At 37.9% G+C, this 26,920-nt stretch overlaps 1 protein-coding gene across 1 annotated transcript in view; it reads left to right on the forward strand.

Moving 5' to 3' along the window:
• LANCL2 (LanC like glutathione S-transferase 2) overlaps positions 1-26,920 on the forward strand; it is a 60,051-nt gene that overhangs the window by 20,211 nt on the left and 12,920 nt on the right. Inside the window, exons 2-6 of the mRNA XM_049641282.1 lie at positions 4,940-5,057; positions 18,731-18,938; positions 19,990-20,137; positions 21,155-21,301; positions 24,842-25,024. Of these exons, the coding sequence (XP_049497239.1) occupies positions 4,940-5,057; positions 18,731-18,938; positions 19,990-20,137; positions 21,155-21,301; positions 24,842-25,024 (804 nt within the window). The remainder of the gene's footprint in view (positions 1-4,939; positions 5,058-18,730; positions 18,939-19,989; positions 20,138-21,154; positions 21,302-24,841; positions 25,025-26,920) is intronic.

The following is a 26,920-nucleotide window of genomic DNA, read 5'->3' on the forward strand; positions in this document are numbered from 1 at the left end:
AGTTCGAGCCCCGCGTCAGGCTCTGGGCCGATGGCTCGGAGCCTGGAGCCTGTTTCCGATTCTGTGTCTCCCTCTCTCTCTGCCCCTCCCCCGTTCATGCTCTGTCTCTCTCTGTCTCAAAAATAAAAAAAAAATAAAAAAAAAGTTCAGTCCACTTACATGTACAGTAATTATTGACACATAAGGACTTACTGGCACCATCTTTTTAATAGCTTTCTGCCTGTTTTGTAGTTGTCTTTTTCCTTTTTGCCTCTCTTGCTGCATTCCTTTGTCGGTTTGTGATTTGTCACTGTTGTATGCTCTGATTCCTTCGTCTTTAACTTTTGTGAATCCACTATAATTTTTTGTTTTGTGGTTACTATGAGACTTACCTAAAACATCTTATAGATCTAATAGTCTCTTTTACACTGATAACAGCTTAACCTCAATCTCACATGAAATCGCCACCCTTTTACTCTCCTCCTTTTATGCTTTTTAATGATGATTTGTCTCTTTTTATATTGTGTATTCATTAGCAAATTTTAATAGTAATACTTATTTTTGCTACTCTTGTTCTGACCTTTATAGTAAAATGGGTAACACACTATCATATTATAGTATTACAGCTTTCTGAATTTGACTGCATGTCTGCCTTTATCAGTGTGTTTTATATTTTCGTATTTTTTTTTTATTTTTGGTTTTTAAATATTTAATTGAGAGAGAGAGCAAGTGGGGGAGGAGCAGAGAGAGAGGGAGACAGAGAATCCAAAGCAGGCTCCATGAGGTCAGTGCAGAGTCTAACGTGGGGCCCGAATCACAAACTGTGAGATCATGACCTGAGCCAAAATCAAGAATTGGACACTTAACCGACTGAGCCACCCAGGCAGCCCTATATTTTCATGTTACTAGTTAGCTTCCCTTCATTCCAGCTGGATGAACTCCTTTTAGCCCTTCTCATTAGGCAGGTCTAGTGGTGATGAATTCCCTCAGCTTTTGTTTGTTTGGGAAAGTCTTTATTTTCCTTCATTCTTGAAGGATAATTTTGCCAGAAAGTTTTTTTTTTTGGGGGGGGGGGGGTTTGTTTGTTTGTTTTTTTGGTTTTGGTTTGCAGTTATTTTTTCTTTTGGCACTTTGAATATATCATCCTAGTCTTAGCCTGTACAATTTCTGCTGAGAAATTCACTGATACCCCCATTGAAGTTCCTTTGTAGGTTATATATAATCTCTACTCTTGCTACCTTTAGGTTTCTCTCTTTTTTTGTTGTTGTGTTAGAAGGTGGGAGAGGGACAATAAAGTATCCTCCAAATGGAGAAGGCACTTTGAGACTGAGAAACAAAGAAGGCAACTTCTTTTGGTTTACACAGTGTTTTATTCAGGGGAACTTACTGATGGGGGGATCAGGCAGTAGATGATCCAGTTGCTTTGTAGTTATTCTATGCAAAGTCAAGACATTAATCCACAGATTTTATAGAATGAGAGGACACACAAGAGGGCATTGTAGTGAGATTGAAGGGTTTACATGCATCTCAAAGGGGTTTGCATGTATCTAATTTGCAGATAATCTTTAATTAGATATTATGGCACCCCCTGTGCCACCAGGAAGGGGCAAGACTATGTTATCTCTAACAGATTCATGGGAGGCCAAAGCAAGCCTCTCCCCATCCTGGCCTTGGTGGTCTTTTCTAAGGTATGCATATTAATCTTCAAGGGGTCTAGATATGTAGCCCCCAAGAGAGGTCATCAAGTGAATATGAACAAGATGGAGGGCCAAAGATGGAGTCAGTGTTGTCAGCACTCTACAGTTTGATTTTTGATGTTTCTATTGTGATGTGTCTTAGACAGGACATTTTGAATGAAAATAATGGGGTGATCTATTTATTATGTTTAAATCTTTTCCCAGAATCTGGAAGTTCTCTGCCATCATTTCTTTAAGCTTTCTGTTCCCTCATCTCTTCTCTTTGTGGAACTGATTCAGAAATTTGTTTTTGTTTTGTTTTGTTTTATAAGTGTCCTATAGATCACATAGGCTTTCTTCACTCTCTAATTTGTTTTTCTTTTTTGTCTTCAGACTGGGTGTTTCAAAGTGCCTGTCCTCTAACTCATTCTATCTTCTGTTTGGTCTACTCTGCTTTTGATTCTCTCTGTTGTGATTCTATTCCATTAAATTCTTCAACTCCAGAGTTTATCATTGATTCTTTTCTATGATTTCTATCTCTTTGTTAAATTTCTCATTTTGGTCATGTGTTCTTTTCCTGATTTCCTTAAATTTTCTTTCTGTATTTTCTTGTATTCATTGAGTTTCATTTAAACAGCTTTTTTGAATTCTTTATCGGGTAAATCATACATTTTCATGTCTTTGTTTGGGTTTGGTTTTTGGAAGATGATTGTGATCTTTTGGGTATGTCATGTTTCCTTGATTTTTCATGAACCTGATGGAATCTGGAACACATACATCAGCAGGAACTATATCCCTTTTATGCTGTCTGAGAATCTTATATACTACAGCCCTGATTTGCCTCTTCTCCCCATTCATGGAGCTCTCTAAGTGATGCTCTGGATGCCGTGAGAGAAAAATGAGTCTCTTCAGCAGAGTCCTGCACAAATTTGAAAACTGGGCATTCATTCATGCCCAGGCTCTCCCTTTTCCCTGTGGGAGAAAATACAGGCCATCTATTTAGCCCTGTGCTATACCACCTTCGAGAAGGGGTGTCTTACCCAATCTAGTGCCTACAAACTTGTTTTTTTTCCTCTAGTGGATGTTGGAACTTTTCCTCTGGAAATCAGGACTTCCCCCAAAGGCTTTATGATCTGAAAGTGATTGCTTAACTCACTGTTCTGCATGCACTCCCAGATCACATCTGAGAGGGGTGGGAACCAATTCACAGTCTCATGTAGGTTCTACAGCCAGTACTGATATCTGGTAGACCGGTGAGCTAAACCCACCGTGGGTCCCTTGGTGCAAGGCGCTGGGTTCTACAACTCACACAGAAGTGCTTATGTTTGTGGATTTATTTTTATTATTGCAGGACAGAAAATAAGGTATGCCCAATGCTGCAGTGATGCCTATCTCACCCTCATTTAGATTTTTACTATTTATCAATTAATTTTTTCCTCAATGTACACAAGAGGTTTCTGGATCAGAGATTTATTATTTATCAGACAGACTATAGCCAGTGAGTGGTTCCACGTGTCTCAGGTCTTGCCTATGGGACAACACAATGAAGCCAGGTCAGATATCCTCCACACACAGTCTATGTATTGTAGGCAAATATTTAAAAAAGAAATAATTTTTCTCTGCTTTTTACAAATGGAATAGAGGAAACTTCTTCCCTTCTTCTGAGAGAGTTTCATTGCAAATATCTAAGTCTTTGGGGGGGGGGGTGTAAATAAATCTCTCAATGAAAAGATAAGCCCACTGGTCTTCAGTTTTACTACTCAGAAATACATACAGCCCCCAGAAATGTAAACACATACCTCTGGGATTAAGTAAACCTCTCTGGAGTCCTCACAATGTATTCAATTGTAACTTAATTCCTAAAGTTTACTTTCGGTTCAGAACCCCAAATTTCAGTAAAATTTGCCCTGAAAGCCCTAACTGTGCAATAACACAAAAACATTTTCTCTATAGTCCCAGAGAGGGACATTTCATTAGGATAACAAGTCACTCTGTCAGGAGGACATACAGTCATAAATTTGTCTATGTCTAACAACAGAACTACAAAATACATGAAAGCAATAAATAAATAAAGGAATAAATAGAAAACCCCATGACCATAATCACGTATCTTAATATACCTCAGCAATTTGTGTAGCAGTAGATTTTTCAAAAATCATCAGAGACATAAAAATCTGAACACTATCAGCTACCTATTTAAGAATATTTCTGGGGCTCCCGGGTGGCTCAGCCCATTGGGCATCAGACTTCGGCTCGGTCCTGATCTCTGTCATGATCTCTTAGTCCGTGGGTTCAGGCCCCATGTCGGGCTCTGTGTGAACAGCTCAGAGCCTGCAGCCTGCTTCAGATTCTGTGTCTCCCTCTCTCTCTCCCCTCCCCCACTCGTGCTTGCTCTCTCAAAAATAAATGTTAAAAAATCTTTGAAAAAAAAAGAAGAATATTGCTGTTTCTCTTGAGAAAGACTACCAGCAGTGAAAAAGGATACTTGTTTCTGTAGCTCCTAGCAGCATGGGGACTTCATATTTTTCAGTGTTATTATTTGTTAATCTGATAAGGCAAACCATGGTACTTGTATTTATTTTCTTTTCGATAATTTCTAAGTGATTGAATATTTTTGATTTTTTCTTTTTAAAAAGTACATCAATAATTTTATATCTATTTCTGTATTATTGTAGTCTTTTTTTATTATATTGTTTTCTATTACAGTTATTTCCCCCTGGTCATTAATTTTTGAATCATCTTTTTCTTATATTCTTTAACTTGTAGAAGTTAACATTTAGTCGAATCCATCTTTTTTTGTTTAGTCTAATCCATCTTTTTAAAAATTTTTATTTTAGAGAGCACAAGCAGGGGAGAGGGGTAGAGAGAGAGAGAGAGAGAAAGAATCTTAAATAGGCTCCATGTTCAGTATGGACTGGATGCAAGACTTAATCCCACGACTCCGGGATCATGACCTGAGCCAAAATCAAGAGTTGGATGCTCAACCGACTGAGTCCCCCAGGTGCCCCAAATCCGTCTTTTTTAAGAAATAGTTTTTCCTTTGGTTTCTATAACTTATTTTTTATAATTTTACCAATGACTTATAGTCCATATAGGGCATTATCTCATTTAACAATTTTCCTTATAAAATCAAAGTAGAGACCCTATAACCAATGAAACATTGAAATGGGCCAAGTAATATGATTACTGTCTCATGTTCTGACAAGTTAGACTACTAAAGTATTTATTACAATATTACCCTACTCTTATGCAATTTAAATTTATGTCTTCTTTTTGGTTCTCAGATCATTCATAATTTCACAAGGCGAATCCAGACCAAAATCAAAGATCTTCTACAGCAAATGGAAGAGGGGCTCAAGACAGCTGATCCACATGATTGCTCTGCTTATACTGGTTGGACAGGTGAGAATATAGGGTGTAGTTAATTGATGTTCTGTTTGGGGATTACAATTGTAACACTTGAATTTAAAATTTTTCTTCTTTTAAAGTGGCAAAGTTTTATACCCTTTAAACAAAATCTTGAACTTCTTCAGTGATGAGATACTTTGGAATTTTATTTCTAAAGAAATCTTTTCTGCCTGAAATTTGAACTTTGATATGTAGTATGTCATATTTTTATAGCATTATTTATTTGACCTAATATATGGGTATCTATGAAAATGTATAATAAGAGATAACTTGCTGTAGGTTCAGTTTTTTATTTGCCTTTACACTTTGATCTTTGTGACAAGTTGTGGTATGTGATTTCTCCATTGTACCTAAACTAACCTATTGCTTGTACCCATTTGACTCATTTGGACACATAAAGATTTTGCTTTTGAATTTAGTGATAATAATTGAATAAGCAACCAGTAATACACTTTACATCCAAAAACTTAATTTCAAAATTAGCTTGCCTTAACTAATCTTTATATTCTTATTATTTTATCGTGTAGCCAGAACATTATGATAACTACTTAGGGAGTATAAGGAAATAAAGACCTTCTTCTGAGGGATTAGACTACAGTATGATTAGTGCCAATAATAATTTTCATATTGATTTATAGCCTTTGCTAAACTTTTATACTTTAGTCAATGAACAGCATAGACATAAGTATACATGTTAGAATACTGAGAACCGATACGATACCTGCTTTTGCAATACACAACCGAAAAGGCCCTAATTTTTTTTATTTGTGTTTATTTTTATATTTATTTCTGTGGTGCTTTATTTATATTTGCCTATTATGAATACAACATTTACATAAATGACATTACAATTAAATTTTTCAAACTTTTAAACCCAGGAAGACATGGAGTTAGTTCAACTTATACAGCCAAAGAAATTTATCTTAATACAACTTTAGATAATTTTGGCTAACTTGAAGTAAATTCAAAGAAGGATATTTTGAAAGGAAAAACAACATAGTTACTCTTAGCACAGATATTCCCTAAAACACCTTTTTCTTTTTTCTTTTCTTTTATTTCAAAGTTTTATTTAAATTTTACTTAGTTAACATATAGTGTAATAATGGTTTCAGAAGTATAATTTAGTGATTCATCACTTACATATAACACCCAGTGCTTATCACAAGTGCTCTCCTTAATGCCCATCACCCATTTACCCTACCCACCCCAACCCCCCTGCCCATCAACCCTCAGTTTATTCTCTATAGTTAAGAGTCTCTTATGGTTTCCTTTACTCTCTCTTTTTTTTTCTCTTTCCCCTATGTTCATCTGTATTATTTCTTAAATCCCACATATGAGTGAAATCATACAGTATTTAATCTTTCTCTGACTTATTTTGCTTAGCATAATACATTCTAGCTCCATCCATCTCATTGCAAATGGCAAGATTTCATTCTTTTTAGGCTAATGTCCCATTGTGTGTGTGTGTGTGTGTGTGTGTGTGTGTGTGTATCACATCTTTTTTTTTGTTTTAAACATATGTTTTGAAGTAGTTTTTGTTGTTTAGTTCAAAATTTTATTTAAATTCTAGTTAGTTAACATATAATATAATATTGGTTTTAAGAGTAGAATTTAGTGGTTCATCACTTACATATAACACCCAGTGCTCATCCCAACATGAGATGCCTTCCTTAATACCCATCACCCATTTAACCCATTTCCCCACCCACCTCCCCTCCAACAAACCCTCAGTTTGTTCTTTATAGTTGAGTCCCTTATGGTTTGTTTCCCTCTCCCTTTTTATTTTCTCTTTCCCCTATGTTCATCTGTTTTGTTTCTTAAATTCCACATATAAGTAATAAATCTTTTACTTAAAATATTTCCTCTTGTTGAAATAAGAGTTTTAATTTTATTAGGTCCTAAATGCTAATTTTAACATCCAATTTTAGGTCCTAATTTTATTAGGTCCTAAAATGCTATGCATCAGAAACACTCAGAGGGCTTTATAATAAACAAAATATTATGAGCCTTCATCCCAAAATGACAAAATGAGGCTCTTAGGTGGAGGAGTCCAAGAATCAATATTTCTTAAAAATCCTCATTTATTGCCATCTTTTAGAATCACTGATAGAGCTATGATAGAAGTATTTGGTGTGAATGATTAAAAGTAATATTTAGGACTCTGGGATTCAGGTAGCACTATGGAATGTATTTATACCCATGCTTCTCCTATCTTGTCTCCTAAAACTGTATAATCAAGAAGAATGAATGAAGTACCCACAATTTAATTTTTAGGCAAAATTGTGAGATAGAGAATACACCAAATAATGATGAAAAATAAATCGAACCCAAAATGACTGTGGAAAACCACAATGGTGTCCAGGTGAAGAAAGCCAAAGGACCCATGGGTGGCAAGTTGTATTCTGCAATTCCCCGTCTCCCAAATCAAGAAATAATTATTCTCAGAAGGATGAGACACCCAGAGAGGGAGTTTTTGCAGGCATATCTGAGTATGAAGTGGGCAAGGAAGAGAGGCAAAAAAAAAAAAAAAGGTATGGAGAGTATATAGGGAACAGAGGTTATAGAATTTAAAATAATTTTTAATGTTTATTTGTAAGAGAGAGACAGATTGTGAGCGGGGGAGGGGAAGAGAGAGAAGGAGACACAGAATCTGAAGCAGGCTCCAGGCCCTGAGCTGTCAGCACAGAGCCCGGCGCGGGGCTCAAACCCATGAACCACAAGATCGTGACCTGAGCCAAAGTTGGACGCTTAACCAACTGAGTCACCCAGGTGTCCCAAGGTTACAGAATTTTTTAAAAACCATTCCAAAAAGGGGGATTGTTGTATAAGGCAGGAACTGCATCCCTGGTGGCACTGCTAATTGTGTAGGTAAGGAAGGAAACATCAGTGATAGGAGCCCTTGTGAAACCAGAATGGGTATGCGAATCAAAGGAAATGTGGTCACCCCAATTCACCATATACGAATAAAGTTTGTCACTTAATAAGAAGAGGATGCCCTTGAGATGAAGACTTTTTTAGCTGGGAAAGATATCCTCATCCTTTCCCTCTTTTAGAGAATCTTCCTGTTAATAGTTGATTGAGAAAAATTCATCTAATTCAAACTTAAGGAAAAAATTCAATTGTATACATAATATTAGAAAAAGCAGGAATATCACATGTTGTTAATAGAAGACAAAACATCGGGAAGATACCATTACAATGTGGAGAAAATTTGCAGCATTTTCAACATTGATTTTGGAACTTACTTAAGCAATTGGGTCACAAAGCAGAACCAAGGGAACTCAAAAAAGAGATGGAAAGACAATAAAATAATGTGAGGCTGAATAGTGATACTACAGAAAGCACAGCAATACCATAAAAATGAAAAAAAAAAAAACCATAAAATGAAGAGAGAGTTCTAGTTTCTGGTCTGGGATGCAATGACTTTAGAAGTTGCCACTGCACCCTAACAAGTAAAAATCTGAACAAACTGAGAGTAACAGTTCTTACAGCCGTCAATGAGGTGAGGTCATAGAACAAATGGCTACACCAAAAATAGAAGAGATAAACGGAGAGAGAGAAAAATCACAGTTTACCGGAGAACAGATCCACAAGAAGAAACCTCCATGAGAAGCTGTGTGGGGAAAAGAAATTTAAACTTTAACTGATGAATTTCTAGAGGTCGAGTCTGAACGAATATGAGAGTACAAAAGCCTCTAGGTAGACCCAGTTATGAGGAGGCTTCCACACTTTTTTGTTAGGTCAACTCCGGGAGACCTCTCAGGTCCTCACTGTGGATACTGGAGAACAATCCCTTTGTGCTTCTGGAAAGGGGAGGGAAAAGGAACCATTCTGAAATATGCCAGAGCAATCTTTTTCATAACAAGACCAGCCCTCAGGAGAAAAGTTTTTACCAGAGCCTTACCCACTGGAGTTTTATTGAACCCAGACTTCCCTGGGGGAAGGGAAATACCCAACTCCAGCCCCCTTCTAACTATCCTGTCCAGCCTACAGAGAAGAAAACACCGAGAAGCTCTAGTGAAGTTCATAGTCCAGGGGCATAGATGCACAAAAAGACTAAGACCTAATCATAGAACCATAGAAAGCTCCCACTCCCCTATTCCTTACTACCACATCACTAAAGGACTAGATACTGCAGTTTTTTTACCCAGTACATTATATCTACCTTGCATAAAAAATGACAAGGAATGGGGCACTTGGGTGGCTCAGTGGGTTAAGCATCAGACTCTTGAATTTGGCTCAGGTCATGATCTCATGGTTTGTGAGTTAAAGCCCAACATCAGGCTCCATGCTGACAGTGTGGAACCTGCTTGGGATTCTCTCTCCCCCCCCCCTCACTGCTCCTTCCCCACTTGTACACTCTCTCTCTCTATCAAAATAGAAGAATAAACTTAAAAAAAATTACCAGGAATACTAAAAGGCAAAAAAATAAAACATTTTGAAGTGAGTAAATAAATATCAGACCTAAAATCAGATATAGCAGGAATGTTAGAATTATCAAACCAGGAATTTTCAAATACTATGATTAATATGTTAAGGATTTTAGTGAAAAAAGTAAACATGAAAGAATAATAATGTAAGTAGAGAGATGGAAATTCTTTTTTTTTAAGTTCTTATGTAAATTCCTGTTACCAGAAGTCCTAACTAATGCAATGAAACAATAAAAGGAAATAAAAAAGTATACAGATTGGGAAGGAAGAAATAAATCTGTCCCTGCAGATGGCATTATCATTCTATATAGAAAATTAGAAATAACCCAGGGGCTCCTGGGTGGATCAGTTGGTCAACTCTTGATTTTGGCTCATGTTATGATCCCAGGCCCAGGGTCATGAGATCAAGCCCCACATCAGGCTCTGTGCTGGGCATGGAGCCTGCTTGAGTTGCTCTTCTCTCTCCCTCTCTGTCTTTCCCTCACCTACTTTCACTCTCTTGCTCTCTCTAAAAAAATAATAATAAAATAATAATAAAATAAAAAAATAACAAAAAATCAATAAGCACTTATTGCAAAGTTGCAGGATATGAGGTTAATATACAAAAACGAGTTCACTTTATAACAACAATGAATAAGTGGAATTTGAAATTAAAACCCAATATCATATATATTAACACACCCCCCCAAATGAAATAGGTATAAATTTAACAAAGTATGTACAAAGCCTACATGAGGTAAACTATAAGTGTTCTATGGATGATATCAAAGGAGAACTAAATAAATAGAAAGATAGTCCATGTTCATGGATAGGAAGACTCAATATTGTCATTTTTTTTCACCTTGATATATAGATTCAATGCAATGCCAGTTAAAATTGGAGCAAGTTATTTTGTGGATATTGACAAGCTGATTCTAATGTTTATATGGAAAGGCAAAATATCCAGAATAGCCAACTCAGTATTAAAAGAACAAAGTTGGAGGAGTGTTACTACCTGAAAGCAGGACTTGCTATAAAGCTACAATGATCAAAACAGTGTGGGACTGGTGCAAGAACAGACAAACAGGGGTGTCTGTTTGGGTGGCTCAGTCAATTAAGCGTCTGACTCTCGATTTTGACCTCAGGGTCGTGAAATCGAGCCCCACATGTCACAGGCTCCATGCTGAGTGTGGAGCCTGCTTGGGATTTTTTCTCTCTCTCTCTCCCTCTGTCCCTGTACTCTGCTCATGCTCTTTCATAAAATAAACTTTTTTTTTTTTTTAAGAACAATAGACAAGTAGATGGATAGAGTAGAATAGAGAGCCTAGAAATGGACTTGCTTAAGTGTAGTTTAGCAAATATAGTCCACTGGTCTTTGACAAAGAGGTAAAAGTAATACAGTGGAGCAAAGATAGTCATTTTAACCAGTGATGCTGGCACAATTGGGCATGCACATGCAACAAATTACTTTAGACACCTTTCAAAAAACAGAATTCACTCAAAATGGATCATAGGCCTAGATGGAAAATGGAAAATGATAAAGCTAGATGATAACATAGATGAACACCTAGATGGCCTTTTTATATATGACGCCAAAGGCATGATTCATGAAAGAAATAAATGATAAACTGGCCTTTGTTAAAATTAAAAACTGCTCTGAGAAAGATAATGTCAAGAGAATGGGAAGACAAGCCACAGACAAGGAGAAAGTATTTGCAAAAGACATTTTTGGATTTTTATGGAATATATACAAAGAGCTCTTACTACTCAATAAGAAACAAAGAAACAACCCTATTACAAAATGTGCAAAAAAACTGAAAGGACCTCACCAAAGAAGATAATACAGATGGGAAATAAGTATATGAAAAGATGTTTAACATCTTATGTTATTAAGTGTCAAAATCCAAAACGCTGACGATACCAATTCCTGGTCATAATGTGGAACAGAACTCTTATTGCTAGTATATATTTAGTTCCCCTTTCTCCACATCCTCTCCAACATCTGTTTGTTTCCTGAGTTGTTAATCATAGCCATTCTGACAGGTGTGAGGTGGTATCTCATTGTGGTTTTGATTTGTATTTCCCTGATGATGAGTAATGATGAGCATCTTTTCATGTGTCTGTTGGCCATCTGGATGTCTTCTTTGGAAAAATGTTTGTTCATGTCTTCTGCCCATTTCTTCACCGGGTTATTTGTTGAGTGTTGAGTTTGATAAATTCTTCATAGATTTTGGATACTAACCCTTTATCTGATATGTCGTTTGCACATATCTTCTCACATTCTGTCAGTTGCCTTTTAGTTTTGTTGATTGTTTCCTTCAGTGTGCAGAAGCTTTTTATCTTGATGAGGTCCCAATAGTTCATTTTTGCTTTTATTTTTCTTGCCTCCGGAGACCTGCCAAGTAAGAAGTTGCTGCAGCTTGGTGGGAATGCAAACTGGTGCAGCCACTCTGGAAAACAGTATGGACGTTTCTCAAAAAATTAAAAATAGAACTACCCTATTACCCAGCAATTACACTACTACGTATTTACCCAAAGGATACAAAATGCTGATTTGAAGGGGCATATGCACCCCAATGTTTATAGTAGCACTATCAACAATAGCCAAATTATGGAAAGAGCCCAAGTGTCCATCGACTGATGAATGGATAAAGAAGATGTGTGTGTGTGTGTGTGTGTGTGTGTATGTATACACACACACACACACACACACACACACACAATGGAATACTACTTGGTGATGAAAAAGAACGAAATCTTGCCATTTGCAACAACATGGGTAGAACTAGAAAATATGCTAGGCGAAATAAGTCAGTCAGAGAAAGAACAAACTGAGGGTTGCTGGAGGGATGGTTGGTGGGGGAATGGGTAAAACAGGTGATAGGCATTAAGGAGGGCACTCTTTGGGATGAGCACTGGGTGTCATATATAAGAGATGAATCGCCAGGTTCTATTCCTAAAGCCAAGACTACACTTTATGTTAACTAATTTGAATTTAAATTTAAAAAAAAAGAAAAAAAAGAATTTTGAAATAAACAGAAGAATATGCATCAGAGACTGAATAAGCAACTCTAAGCCTAACATAAAGTTGCTATCTGGCCATTTAAAAAAAAAAAAAAAAAAAAAGGTCCCAACCCTATAGTGGAGAACTAGCTAAAATATTGAGGAAACACAGGCATAAGCTTATAGTAACGTTGATTACTTATAATTATAGACTTAAGATTCAAACAAGTTACAGATGGGGAAAGAAGACACAGAAACATGATAAATGAAATGGGGAAACAATTGAAACCAAGGAAATTTTAGAAACCACGTTTCTTTTCACTGTCTATAAATTTATTTCACAATCTGTGTGAAATGGATAATTCTCATGAATATATAATCTACTAAATCTCAGCTTAGAAGAGGTAGAACATCTAAAAAGACAACTTCCAAACAAAAATTTGAGACACATTGCTTGCTTGATAAGGAATTCAAATTAATTGTTTTGAAGATGCTCAATAAGCTGCCAGAAAACACAGAATGAAATCAGGTAAACAATACATAAAAAGTTTAACAGAGAGATAGAAACCATAAAAAAAAAATCAAAGAGGAATTGGGGAGCTGAAGAATACAATGAATGAAATGGAAAAATGCAATTGAAAGCACCAACAGCAGAATGAGGCAAGTGGAACAAAAGAATCTGTGAACTTAAAGGCAGGATCATTTATACTTATCCAGTCAGAGGAGAAAAAAGTAAAAAGAATGAAAAAAGAGTGAGAAAGCCTCTGTGAATTATGGGATATCATCAGGTGAAACAGTGTATGCATTAGAGCAAGGAATTAGCAGCAAGGAATTAAGCCAGAGTTATCATTCTGATTTCATAATATATTGCAACGTTATAGTAATCAAAGCAATATAATACTGGCATGAAAACAGACACAATAGCTGAATGGAACAGAATCGAGAAGACAGAAATAAACCTATGCGTAAATGGCTGATAATCCTTGACAAAGGCAACAAGAAAATCATCTCTTCAATAAATTGTATTGGGAAAACTGGAGAGCCACATGCAACAGAATGAAACTGGACCCCTGTCTTTCACCACTCTCAAAAATTAGCTCACAATGGATTAAAGGCTTTAAATATAATGCCTGAAAACTCCTAGAAAAATATGTAGGGGAAAAGCTCCTTGACGTGGATCTTAACAATGATTATTTGTATATGACACCAAAAGCATAGGCAACAAAAGAAAAAATAAACAGGTGGTACTACATCAAACTAAAAGGCTTCTGCACAGCAAGGGAAGCAGTCAACAAAAACATAACTCACAGATAGGGAGAAAATATTTGCAAACCATGTTTATGCTAAGATGTGAGTATCCAGAATATATAAGAAACTTATACAACTCAACAGCAAAAATTATAATGGTAATAAATAATAACAATAATGATGGTGATGATGATGATAATAGTAATGATTTAATTAAAATGGGCCAAGGACCTGGGTGGATAGTTTCTCAAAGAAGGCTTATACAACTGGCCGACACATACCCAAAAAAGTATTCAACTTCACTAATTATCAGGAAATGCAAATCAAGACCTTAATAAGATATCACCTCACACCTATTAAGATGGCTTTTATCAAAAATAGAAGAGATGACAAATGTTGCCAAGGACGTGGTGTAAGGGGAACCCTAGTACACTGTTGGTGAGAATGTAAATCGGTGCCGTCATGAAAAACGCAGGATGGAGGTTCCTCAAAAAATTAAAAATAGAACTACCAGATGATCCAGCAATTCCACTTCTGGGTATTTTCCAAAGGAAAAACTTAAAAAGATGTATGTATCCCTATAGTCATTGCAGCATTATTCACAATAGCCACAAGATGGAAACAACCTTAGTACATATCGATGGTTAAATGGGTAAAGAAGTTGTGATACCTACCTATATCTACATCTACATCTATACCTACATCTGCATGGATGTAATGGAACATTATTAAGTCATGAGAAAGAACGAAATCCCATCATTTGTGGCAACATGGGTGGTCCTAGAGGACATTATATGAAGTGAAATAAACGAGATAGAAAGAAAAAAATTCAGTGATCTCACATATATGTAAATTCTAAAAAAAAAAAAGAAATTGAGCTCATAGAGACAGAGTTCAGTGGTGATTACCAGGGCTGGGGTGGGGAAAATGGGAGAGGTGGTGGTCAAAGACTACAAACCTTCAGTTATAAGACACATCAGTTCTTTAGATGTAATGTACAGCATTGTAACTATAGTTCATAATACCGTATTATATAATTGTAATTTGCTAAGAGTAGATCATAAGTGTTCTCATCACACACTTTAAATAAATGGTATGCGAGGTGGTAGATGTACTAACCTGGTTGTGGTAATATTTTCACAATGCATAAGTATATCAAATCACTCTGTTGTACACTTACATATACACAATTTTGTCAGTTTTATCTTAGTAAAACTAGGGGAAAACAAACAACAAACAAAAAAAGACAATTTCCTTAAAAGAACAGGAAATCCCAGTGCTACTTTTTTTGTGGGACTACATCAAAACAAAAAGCTTTTGCATAGCAAAGGAAACAGTCAACAAAACTAAAAGACAGCCTATTGAATGGGAGGAGATATTTACAAATGACATATCTGATAAAGGGTTACTATCAGAAGTATATCAAGAACTTAAACAGCTCAACACCAAATAAACAAATAATCCAATTAAAAATGGGCAGAAGACAGGAACAGACATTTCTCCAAAGAAGACATCCAGATGGTCAGATGATCAACAGACACATGAAAAAATGCTCAACATCACTAATTATCAGGGAAATGCAAATCTTAACAGCAAAGAGACATCACCTCACACCTGTCAGAATGGCTAAAATCAAAAACACAAGAAACTAGAGTTGGCAAAGATGTGGAGAAAAAGGAACCCTCTTGCACTGTTGATAGTACAAACTGGTGCAGCCACTCTGGAAAATGGTATGAAGTTTCCTCAAAAAATTAAAAATAGAATTACCATATGATGCAAAAATTTCACTGCTTGAGTATTATCCAAAGAAAACAGAAACACTAATTTGAAAAGATAACATGCATGCCTATGTTTATTGCAGCACCATTTACAATAGTTAAATTATGAAGCAGCCCAAGTGTCCATCAATAGATGAGTGGATAAAGAAGATGTGGTGTGTATATATATATATATATATATATATATATATGTGTGTGTGTGTGTGTGTGTACACATATATATATTTGTATATATATATGTGTGTGTGTATACACATATATATATTTGTATATATATATGTGTGTGTGTACACATATATATATTTGTATATATACATGTACACATACGTACAATGGAATATTAGCCATAAAACAGAATGAGATCTTGCCATTTGCAACAACATGGATAGATCTAGAAGGTATAATGCTAAGTGAAATAAATCAGAGAAAGACAAATACCATATGATTTCATTCATATGTGCAATTTAAGAAACTAAACAAAGGAAATCAAGACAAACCAAAAAAAAAAAAAAAAAGAAGAAGAAGAAAAAGAACCAGACTCTTAACTACAGAGATGGAGATGGTTACCAGAGGGGAGGTGGTGGGGGAGGGGCATGAAATAGGTAATGGAGATTAAGGAGTGCATTTGTGATGAGCAGTGAGTAATGTATGGAATTGTTGAATCACTATATTGTACACCTGAAACTAATATAACACTGTACCTTAACTGTACTGGAATTAAAAATAAATTAAAATAATAAAAAAAGAACAGGAAGTCTCAGTGTTCCTTTTTTTTTTCCCTTTGCTCCTTTTAAATGTTTCAAAAGATAGGAAAATAAGGAATACTTCCTGTTATTTTATGAAGCAAGGATAATACTGGTACCAAAACTGACATAAATATTTACCAAAAAAATAGCCACAGCTCAGTCTCCCTTACTAATTATTAATTTGATAGTTATAATGCTACTTTGGCTTATAAAATAGGTTTATATATTTTAGATATTTATACTGAAGTTTTCAAGGGCAGAAAGTTAGGATGTCTTTTAAAAAAAAAATAGTTTGCCTGTCATTTACTTTAAAATGTTTAAGCAGTGGAGTGCCTTGGTGTGTCAGTCAACTGAGTGGCCAACTCTTGATTTTGGCTCAGGTCACGATCTCAGGGTTGTGAGATTGAGCCCTGTGTCGGGCTCCGTGCTGAGCATGGAGCCTGCTTAAGATTCTCCCTCTCCTTCTCCCTCCCTCCCTCCCTCTCTCACTCTCTCCCTCTCTCCATCTGCCACGTTCCCCTGCTTGCTTGTTCTTGCTCATAACTAACTAACTAACTAACTAAATAAATAAATAAATAAATAAATAAAATATTTAAGCATTGAATACACATAACTATAGGTTTTTAGGGTCACAAGCTGACCACATCATCATTCTATTTTTATGGATTTCTCAGTCAATCATGAAGTACTTATTTGTAAACCTTCTATAGTGATTATGTTTGAAATTTGTAACTTTTAACTTGCTTTCTATGTTTATAATGTCAATTTTTTGAATACAAAAAACCCTTAACTCTAGGAGTTTATAAGCAATTCATATGGAAGGCTATTTTTTCTAGGCTTACAAATATGGTACTTTTATAGCTGTTCGACTTAAAAGCTTTAAAGAAATGAGTAATGAGAAAAGGTCTTTTCAAATATATGTAGAGAGAGAGATGTTAAGAATTTGAAAGGGAAGTAGGATACCCTGAAATGGAGAGTTAAAGAAAAAAGAAACTACCTATTTAGAGAAATGTAAAAAGCAAAATGCATAGTGTACCATACAGAGATGTTGAATGACCATGCTGTGTCGTGCACGTGAAACTGCTGTGACATTGTGTGCCAGCTATACTCAAGTGAAAAAATTAAAGCAAAATGAAAAATAATAGAAATGAGAGTGGATATTAGACAAAGAACATAATATTAGAGAATCCCAGTTGAAACATGAATAAATATTTATTGTGTCCTTTTCACCATCATATCATTTCTATCAATACTTTTTCTGCAATATATTTCAGTAAGTATATATTTATACAGATTCATTTCTTTTACTTAGCTGTCATAGTGACTGGGGTCCAGGAATAATAGCAGGCTTTCAGAAGCCGAACAGGTCATCCTCTATAGGTTTCCAGAAAAAGGCCCCTCTCTGGTTCACTTGAGTGCCTGGATTTGTTCCTTAATCTAAAATAGGAAGGTTGTTGGGGCACCTGGGTGGCTCAGTTGGTTGAACATCTGACCTCAGCACAGATCATGATCTCATGGTTCGTGGGTTCAAGCCCCGCGTGGAGCTCTGTGCTGACAGCGCAGAGCCTGGAGCCTTCTTTGGATTCTGTGTTCCCTTCTCTCTCTGCCCCTCCCCCCGGCTCACCTCTGTCTCTCTCAAAAATAAAAACATTAAAAAATATTTTTTTAAATAGGAAGGTTACATACGTGATAAACTCTGTCTTCTGTGTTCGTTACCTTACTCTGCATCAGATAGCTAGTCCGTAAACAGTGAGTTGATCACTGGTTGGTTGGTCATTTGGATATGTTGGTCACTAAAGAAATTGAAAAATTGTGAGAAATAGGAAAATTGGAAAGGAGGGTGTAAAATTTAGAAAGTGATAATTTAATTTAGGATGGGATAGGAGGAAACGATTATATGAGAAGTAAAAAGGATCCAAGTTAGCTTAAAATACAGAGGAGAAGGGATAAGATCTTAAAATGAATGTACAGAAAATGGGAATGCGTGGGAAGTCATACATTTTACCTTGTCTAGGAGGTATTGAATCACTATCAGAGCAATTAGTAGGATAATGGATTTAAACTTGGTTTAGCCTTTTCTACCCTGAGGGGTTTTTTTCTGTTTTTATTTTCCTTTTTTTTTTTTAAACTTGAGAGAGAGAACGAGAGAGAAAGCATGAGTGGAGGAGGGGCAGGTAGAGAGAGAAAGAGAGAGAGAATCCCAAGCAGGCTCCACTCTGTCAACGTGGAGCCCAATGTGGGGCTCGATCCCACGAACCATGAGATGATGGCCTGAGCTGAAATCCTGCGTCAGACACACAACTGACTGAGCCACCCAGCACCCCATCTTTCTGTTTTTAAAAGATGTATCATGTGTAATTTGTTGGACGAGGCTCCTTCAGAAACAGGTTTTATGTAGTTTTTCGTGTAATCATAAAATAACATCCTGAAGGTGAAAAAGAAAGGTAATAATGCTTTTCTTTGGGGGTGGGGCATTATTCTAGGCATAGCCCTTTTATACCTGCAGCTGTACCGGGTCACCTGTGACCAGACCTACCTGCTCCGATCCCTGGATTATGTAAAGAGAACACTTCGGAATCTAAATGGCCGCAGGGTCACTTTCCTGTGTGGAGATGCTGGACCCCTTGCAGTAGGAGCTGTGGTGTATCATAAACTCAAAAGTGATTGTGAGTCCCAGGAATGCATCACAAAGTGAGTTTTTAAAACTGGAAGTATTTTCTCTAAATTCTCAATTCAAGGTGTTGCTGTACAAAGATATTCAAAAAGGAAATTATTTTTTAATTCATCTCTTGTTGCAAACAGGCCTTTCCAAGAAGTGAAGAGGTTATATATTAATTGGAACATAACGATAAGATCACATGTCTCCTTTCTATCCAAGCCTGTGTCTGCCTTCATTTGGGGAGCAATAAACATGTTCCTTCATGTTACTTTAATCTTTTCCTAAGTAATTGGTTGCCTTCATTGCATGAAAATTAGCGTCTATGCCTTAGGTTCGCTATCATAACTAAGTTATTTTTAGGTTCAATTGTTTTGGAACAATTAGTGTAAAACTTTTATTGCACCTAAAATAACTGGTTTATATTCTCTTTTGAAGAGGGAGAAATCAGGGCTCACGCCCGTGGTCTGGTGGAGTGTGTGGCACATGCTAGTTGGTTGATGTTTTTTGAAAGACAGAATGACTCAAGCTAGTTCCCAAGCATTGACTACATTTTAGTACTCTTTTCTTTTAAATTTTAAATCATTCTGGATTTCAAAATTGAATATCATCTCTTATATCGTTTAGACTAGATATAAAGGTAGATTTTTTTTTTTTATTTTATTTATTCTGAGAGAGAGCAGGAGAGGAGCAGAGAGACAGGGGGAGAGAGAGTCCCAAGCATGGTCTGCAGGGTTAGCACAGAGCCTGATGCGGGGCTTGAACTCAGGAACTGTGATATCGTGACCTGGGCCAAAGTCGGGCGCTTAACTGACTGAGCCCCCCCAGGCGTCCCTAAAGGTAGATATTTTGAACCGAAGAGTGTTTTGTTATTAATTTGATATCTGAGAGAGAAATTAGTGTAGTGGAAAAGTTTTGGTTGTTTGGGTGGGGTGGGTTTGTTTTTTTTTTTTTTTTCAGTATGTTGTAAACTCGGTTTTAAATTTAAAGTAACAGGTAATTCCTAAAGTGATGGGGTTATTGACAGTTTCAGGAAGAGGTATCTCAGACACTGTCTGGGAAAACAGAATTTTTCTTGTTGGGTAGACTTCTGCAGCTCCAGAAGACGATTGTGTGCCGAGATTCGGACCTTCCCGATGAGCTGCTCTATGGACGGGCAGGTTATCTGTACGCCTTACTCTACCTGAACACGGAGATCGGCCCGGGCACCGTGTGTGAGTCAGCTATTAAAGAGGTACAGTGGGGCTGCCGGCAACGGTGGGTGCGCGCTCTGTCTACCATCCCAGCCTGTCAGCACAGAGCAGCATTAGTGGCTGGACTCTGCTTCTGGGTAGCAGTAATTTCTTAAGGGATGTCATAAAATCACCGAATAGCTCCTCTTTTTCCTTTCTAGGTACGTTTTGTAAAAATCTGTCCTCTTAGGCCACTATTAATTCACCTGTTTTTACTAGAACCAAACAACAGCATCTCTCAAAAGATAGGATGTTTATTTCTGGTCATGAGGTATCTGAACTGGTTAGGCAGTCCTGGGAATATGGCTAAGGATCCAGGTTCTTCTGTCCTGTTCTGCTATGTCCCAGGGGCATGCCCTTATCTGCAAGACCCAAGCTACTTGAGCAGCAAAGCAGCTTGTTTTTTAAGGCCACAATCTAGAGGTTGTCTGCTTCACTCCTGCTCACACTTCACTGCCAGAACTTGTTCAGAGGACCGTGTCTGTCTGTAGCTCAGAGCCCAGGTGCCCAGTGAAAACTTGGAGCACTGTTACCAAAAGTATGAGGGGAGAGAGGATATGAGGAAACGGTTTGTGTCTTTGCCATGTAGTCATTACAGGTATGATATTCTTTGGATTTAACTAAAACCCTGCATGCTGCGGGCATTTCATTAGCCGTTCATAAATAAGGCCAGTTCCTCCAGCCTTTCCTGGAAGATGTAGGGCCGGTCTTTTGGAGCAAACATTGCAGTTACAAGGCAACTAAGCAGTCTGGGAAAGTTCTTTTAGGAAGTTTTTCTAGATTCCAGTGAACTGTTCATGCAAAGAACTTTTAATTTCTTGGTTTGACTCCCTGATGTCTTTTTCTACTCTGAGATTGTCTTCTGATTTCTCTCTGCCTCTATTTATTAATTTATAAAGTAAAGATAACAGTGGTGCTATTCACTGCTTACAGATTTTTGGATTAAGTAATCTATGTAAAGACATGTTGTTAATTAGACAAAAACAAGGTGCTTAACGCTGTCTTCATAATCTCCATAGGTAGTCAATGCCATTATTGAATCAGGCAAGACCCTGTCAAGGGAAGAAAGGAAGGCTGACCGCTGTCCGCTGTTGTATCAGTGGCACAGGAAGCAGTACGTTGGAGCAGCCCACGGCATGGCTGGAATCTACTACATGTTAATGCAGGTAAATAGGAATACTCTGGAATACCAATACAGTGACTACAGTATAAAATATTTGATCGGATGGGAAATGGGGCCTGAAATGTTAGTGTAAATCCAGCAGACTGAAATTAAATAAGGATCCTACACTGAATCATGGATATTTATGCTCTGCTTCATGAACCCCAAGCAGTGAAGTCCAAGAGTGTGCGTCCTGCATGCACTTTTGTACTGGGTTAGTGAGGTGCCTGCTGCCTGCATTTTTCTTCTATGTCTTTCTGCTCATTGTAGTAGGAACCCTTTGAATGGAGGGAAGCAGAAAGAGCCTCCAGCATCCAGACTGGGTAGAGACTTTCTCATGTTCAGATACCCCCAACTTGCTGTCAGTTGTGTTCTAAATTTTCAACTAGTTTACTGTTGTCGTGATGATCTGGTCTCTCAATCATCCGTGACATCTGCTGAATTAAATACTCACTTCCATCAGGCAGGCAGAGACCCCACCCCAAATATTGCTTCAACCTGCTTCCAGCCCCATGGCCTGGACCTCCCTTCCCCACTGTAGACACAGCCTACTTTTTTTTCTTTAATTAAACCTTTTTTTATCTGCCACACCCATAAAAGAGTAGTTAATGCTGAAAATCGCAAAGCTGGTAAGTCAAGGAGTGTGGGTTATTAGAATTTAGATCTTTTTAACCAAAAACCTTTATACTTCTTTTTAAAAATTTTACTTCACATCCTTTTTGAAAGCCTACTCTACCATGGGTCACCTGGTGGCTCAGTCGGTTAAGCGTCCAACTTCGGCTCAGGTCATGATCACACAGTTTGTGAGTTCGAGCCCCATGTCGGGCTCTATGCTGACAGCTTGGAGCCTGGAGCCCTGCTTCGGATTCTGTGTTTCCCTCTCCCTTTGCCCCTCCCCCACTGACACTATTCTCTTTCTCAAAATTTAAAAAATTTTTTTTCAAAAACTTACTCTATCACTAAAGGAAATTCATATTTAAACAGGGCTAAACCCCCATTTTCTGGTAACTAGTTGTCGTTGTTTATTCTAGAAAAATAAAACATATACTCCAATTTGTGGATTTTCTTTATAGTGCAGACACATGTTTCCAAAGTAACTAGAATTGCATTTCATTTAAAAATAGCACTGCTATTCTGGGAAGTTGGTGATTTGTGTGTGTTTTCTGTTTCCCCAGAAAAATATTTTGACACTAGCTTTTGAAACTTTTCTTCTTAAGTGACACCCTTATGGGAATCATAACCATATGAAAACCACACCAATAAGACATCACTTAGTTTAGATTGAAGTGTCTAGGTTAATTTTGTTAGATAATAAGGGTTTCCTTGAGAGAAACACAGGTCACAAAATTGTCCCCTTGTCTGCTTTTAAAGTGAAGAACATGGCACCATTATTTACCCAGAATTCTGTATGGAAATCAGCGTCGGTTTTCTTGTAGCAATCTCTTAAGCAGCTGTGTGCCAAAGCTCACTCACAAGGGCCAGGTACACGCGGCTCTTCCCCCACCACCCCTGCGTTTAGTGCCAGTCTACCGTGCAGCCGTGGGTCAGTGTGGCGGTGGACGGTTCTCCCATGCAGTTTCATTTGGAAGGCTGTCACAACAGTACACACAAAAAACTTTTAAAACATGACTGAAACTCCACTTTCTAGATGGCAGAATAAACACATTTCTCCTCTTGAAAATCATCCCAAAACAGCAAGGACAACAATAAACCAGAAACCTAACTTCTTGATGAGACTAGGACACATCTGGAGCCCCAGACTACAAACGTGTAGACTGAGAGTAGATGAAAGAATGGCAGGTGACCAGGCAGGACAGAGCAAGATCACACATAGGTGTCTGAAAAAGAGGATGCCAGCAAGAAGCAAGCTGGTTTGTCCTGTAAAACCCAGCACTCAGGAACTTAATGTGCCGTTACTATCAAAGACCGAGAGATGCGTGCGTGTGGGGCATGGTGTTTGGGCAGCGAGGGGGCTTCTTTGAAAACTTTATACAGAGCAGTTGGACTTCTGCCAATAAGATCACCCTGCACAGTGACTGGCCCTCCCCTAACTCCTACTGGAGACAAAAGGAAATGTTCTGGAGAAACCGAACCAGATCTTTCAATTCAAGAAAGCTGGTGTAGAGGACAGTTGAAGTGAAGCATAGAACTGAACACAGGGGGCTTGGCTGGATGTCTTCAGGGTGTGAGGGGAGACCTCCCTGTCCCCACGACCAGCATCACGCACTACCGCCTCTCTTACCCGTTGGCATCACTGCCTTCACCTCACGAGGGGGGTTGAAGTGGGATGTTTTGGTTGTTTTTGGAGAAACCGCTCAGGTAAAGGTCTACAGATACAGGTGTTTCAAAGTTCCCACTAAAAATGTTAGATAGCTGTCTCTGATGGTTAATACTGTGTTTCAGTTTGGCTGGGCCAAAGTGTCCAGGTATGTGGTCAGACATTCTTCTGGATGTTTCTATGAGGGTATTTGGGGTGAGATTTACATTTAAATGGTGTAGGGGCGCCTGGGTGGCTCAGTTCGTTAAGCGTCGACTTCGGTTCGGGTCATGATCTCACCGTTTATGAGTTTGAGCCCCACATCTGGCTCAAATTCTGTGTCTCCCTCTCTCTCTGCCCCTCTCCCACTCACTCACTCTCTCTCTCTCTCTCTCTCTCTCTGTCTCTCAAAAATAAATAAACGTTAAAAAAAATTGAATGGTGTTAGAACATAAGGGGAGGGATGGTAAAGTATCCCCCAACTGAGAAGGCAGAAAACAAAGTAGGCCACTCCATGGAGTTTACACAGACTTTTCTTCAGGGTACCTTACTGACGGGGGTCGGGGGGGGGGGGGGGGGGAGTGTCAGTAGGGGATGATCCATGGCACCTGCATAATTATTTTCTGCAAAGTCCAGACCTTAGTCCATAGATTTTGTGGAGGGAGGGGACATGCAGAAGAGTGTTGCAGTGAGATCAGAGGGTTTGCACACACCTCAAAGGGCTTGCACACACCTAATGGGCAGCTACTCTTTAGTGAGATCTCAGGGCCCCACCTGTGCATCAGGAAGGGGAAAGACTGTGTTATCTCTGACAGACTCCTGGGAGGCCAAAACAGGCTTCCCCCATCCTTGCCGCAGCAGTTATTTCTAAGGAATGTATATTAATCTCCAAGTGGCCCAGAATACACGGCCACAAGAGAGGTCCCTGAGCAAATGTGAACAAGAGGGAGTCGGTGTTGTTGGCACTCCTACGAATGCATGGACTTCTTCTAGTAAAGCAGTTTGCCCTCCGCAGTGTGGGTGGGCCTCATTCAGTCAGGTGAAGGCCTACCCTGAGCGAGAGGGAATTCTCCAGCAGATGGCCTTCGGACTGTCTTCAACATCAAAAAAATTTGAAACAAAAGGTCTATCCAAGTCTTAAATAACCAGGTAATTGAATTAATTTTAATTTTAGATGCTCCTCAGTATTCCAGGTAATCGATGCTTTATTATACTAGCTACAGTACAAAGGCTTAAAAAACACATAAGGAAAAAGAAATTAAATGTTCTGTTTTTATTTGTTTAAAGCCAGCAGCAAAAGTGGACCAAGAGACCTTGACAGAAATGGTGAAACCTAGTATTGATTACGTGCGCCACAAGAGATTCCGATCTGGGAATTACCCTTCGTCGTTAAGCAATGAGACCGATCGCTTGGTCCACTGGTGCCACGGTGCCCCGGGTGTCATCCACATGCTTACGCAGGCTTACAAGGTCAGTACTGCCATGTGTACCACAAGCATTTACTGTTCAGAGCTTCGGTTTTTCCACCAGGTTCTCAGTTAGATTTTGGCCAGCACATTTGATTGCAAACTAAAAGCTTTTTAGAATTAATGTTTTTAGAAAATGAAGTCTCCCTGTTTCACTTGGTCACTCCTATGGTCGGAGCTCCAAGTGTGTGTGTGTTGACAGCGATTATATTCACTTGTAAAAGAAAATCTAGCCAACGGCAGAGTAATGATTTTTATCCTGAGTGTGAATATCCAGTAAGGCAATAGGCACTATTATAACCAAATGCTTTTTTGTTTGACTTCCCATCATTTTATTTTCTTGCTTGAATAAGCCTTTATTGCTGGATGATGATGCTTATTCAGGGGCTTTTAAATTTGAGTTTAAAATTGTTATAAAATTATTCATAAGGGATGGGTGTGATGTTCAAAGTTTTACACATATGGAATATTATCTGAAAATAGGCAGTACCTTTACCGATGTCTTCTGGTACTGTCCAGATGCATTTGGGCACAATATTAAGAATACATTTGATTTCTCTCCTGGACTAAGAATTATCTTCTAAGTTGAAAGCAAACAGTGCTGCTGCTTTGTTTTCCGGTGTTTTTTAAATGTGTTTTCTTAATATTTTATTACATAGAAGTTGAAATTACAAACAGCTTACTATATTCTATAACCCTTAAGTGTTTTGTCCTTTCTTGGAAAAAATAATGGATGTTCTCAGAGAAAAAATGTTTCCAAGCACGTTTTTTAGGAGACTTAACACATTTTATTATTTTTTTAATTTTTTATTTGAACATAGTCGACACACAATGTTGTATTCGTTTCAGGTGTACAACATAGTGATTCCACAAGTCTATATGTTCTCCCAGGCTCACCACAAGTGCGCTACCATCTGTCACCATACAACACTTTAATAGTATCTTGGACTCTATTCCTTAGGCTGTGCCTTTTATTCCTGTGACTTACCCCCCAACTGGAAGCCCGTATCTCCTACTCTCTTTCACCCATGTTGCCCGTCGCCCCACCTCCTCCCCCTGGGCAACCATCAGTTCTCTGTATTTGCAGGTCTGATTCTGCTCTTTATTTTATTCATTTTTCTGTTTGGAATCCACATACAAGTGAAATCATATGGTATTTGCCTTTCTCAGTCTTGACTTATTTCACTTAGCACAATACCTTGTTGGTCCATCCATGTTGTCCCAGATGGCATGATTTCATCTTTTTATATGGCTGAGTAATATTCCATTATATATATTTTATATGTATATATAAACACAAACATTGCTTCCATATCTTAGCTATTATAAATTTTTTTAAATGTTTTTATTTATTTTTGAGACAGAGACAGAGCATGAGCAGGAGCAGAGAGAGAGAGACACACACACAGAATCTGAAACAGGCTCCAGGCTCTGAGCTGTCAGCACAGAGCCCGATGCGGGGCTCGAACTCACGGACCGCGAGATCATGACCTGAGCCGGAGTCGGACGCTTAACCGACTTAACCAGGCACCCCTAATCACTCTTTTTTTTTTTATTTTTAATTTTTTTTTCTGTGTAACTTTTTCAGATGGATTTATCTTTTGTCTTAGATTCATGTTTGATTTTGTTTGTTTGTTTGAAGTAGGCTCCATGCACACCCTCTTAGCTATTATAAATAATGCTGCAATAGACATAGAGTACACATACCTTTTTGAATTAGTGTTTTTGTTTTCTTTGGATAAATATTTAATAGTAGAATTATTGGATCATATGGTGTCTCTACTTTAAAATTTTTGAGGAACCACCATACTGTTTTCCGTAGTGGCTAAACCAATTTGCATTCCCATCAGTAGTGTACAAGGTTTTTTCTTCTCTACATCCTCTCCAACATTTGTTATTT

This window comes from Panthera uncia, chromosome A2 (genome assembly GCF_023721935.1).
Source record: "Panthera uncia isolate 11264 chromosome A2, Puncia_PCG_1.0, whole genome shotgun sequence".
NCBI classification, from domain to species: Eukaryota; Metazoa; Chordata; class Mammalia; order Carnivora; family Felidae; genus Panthera; species Panthera uncia.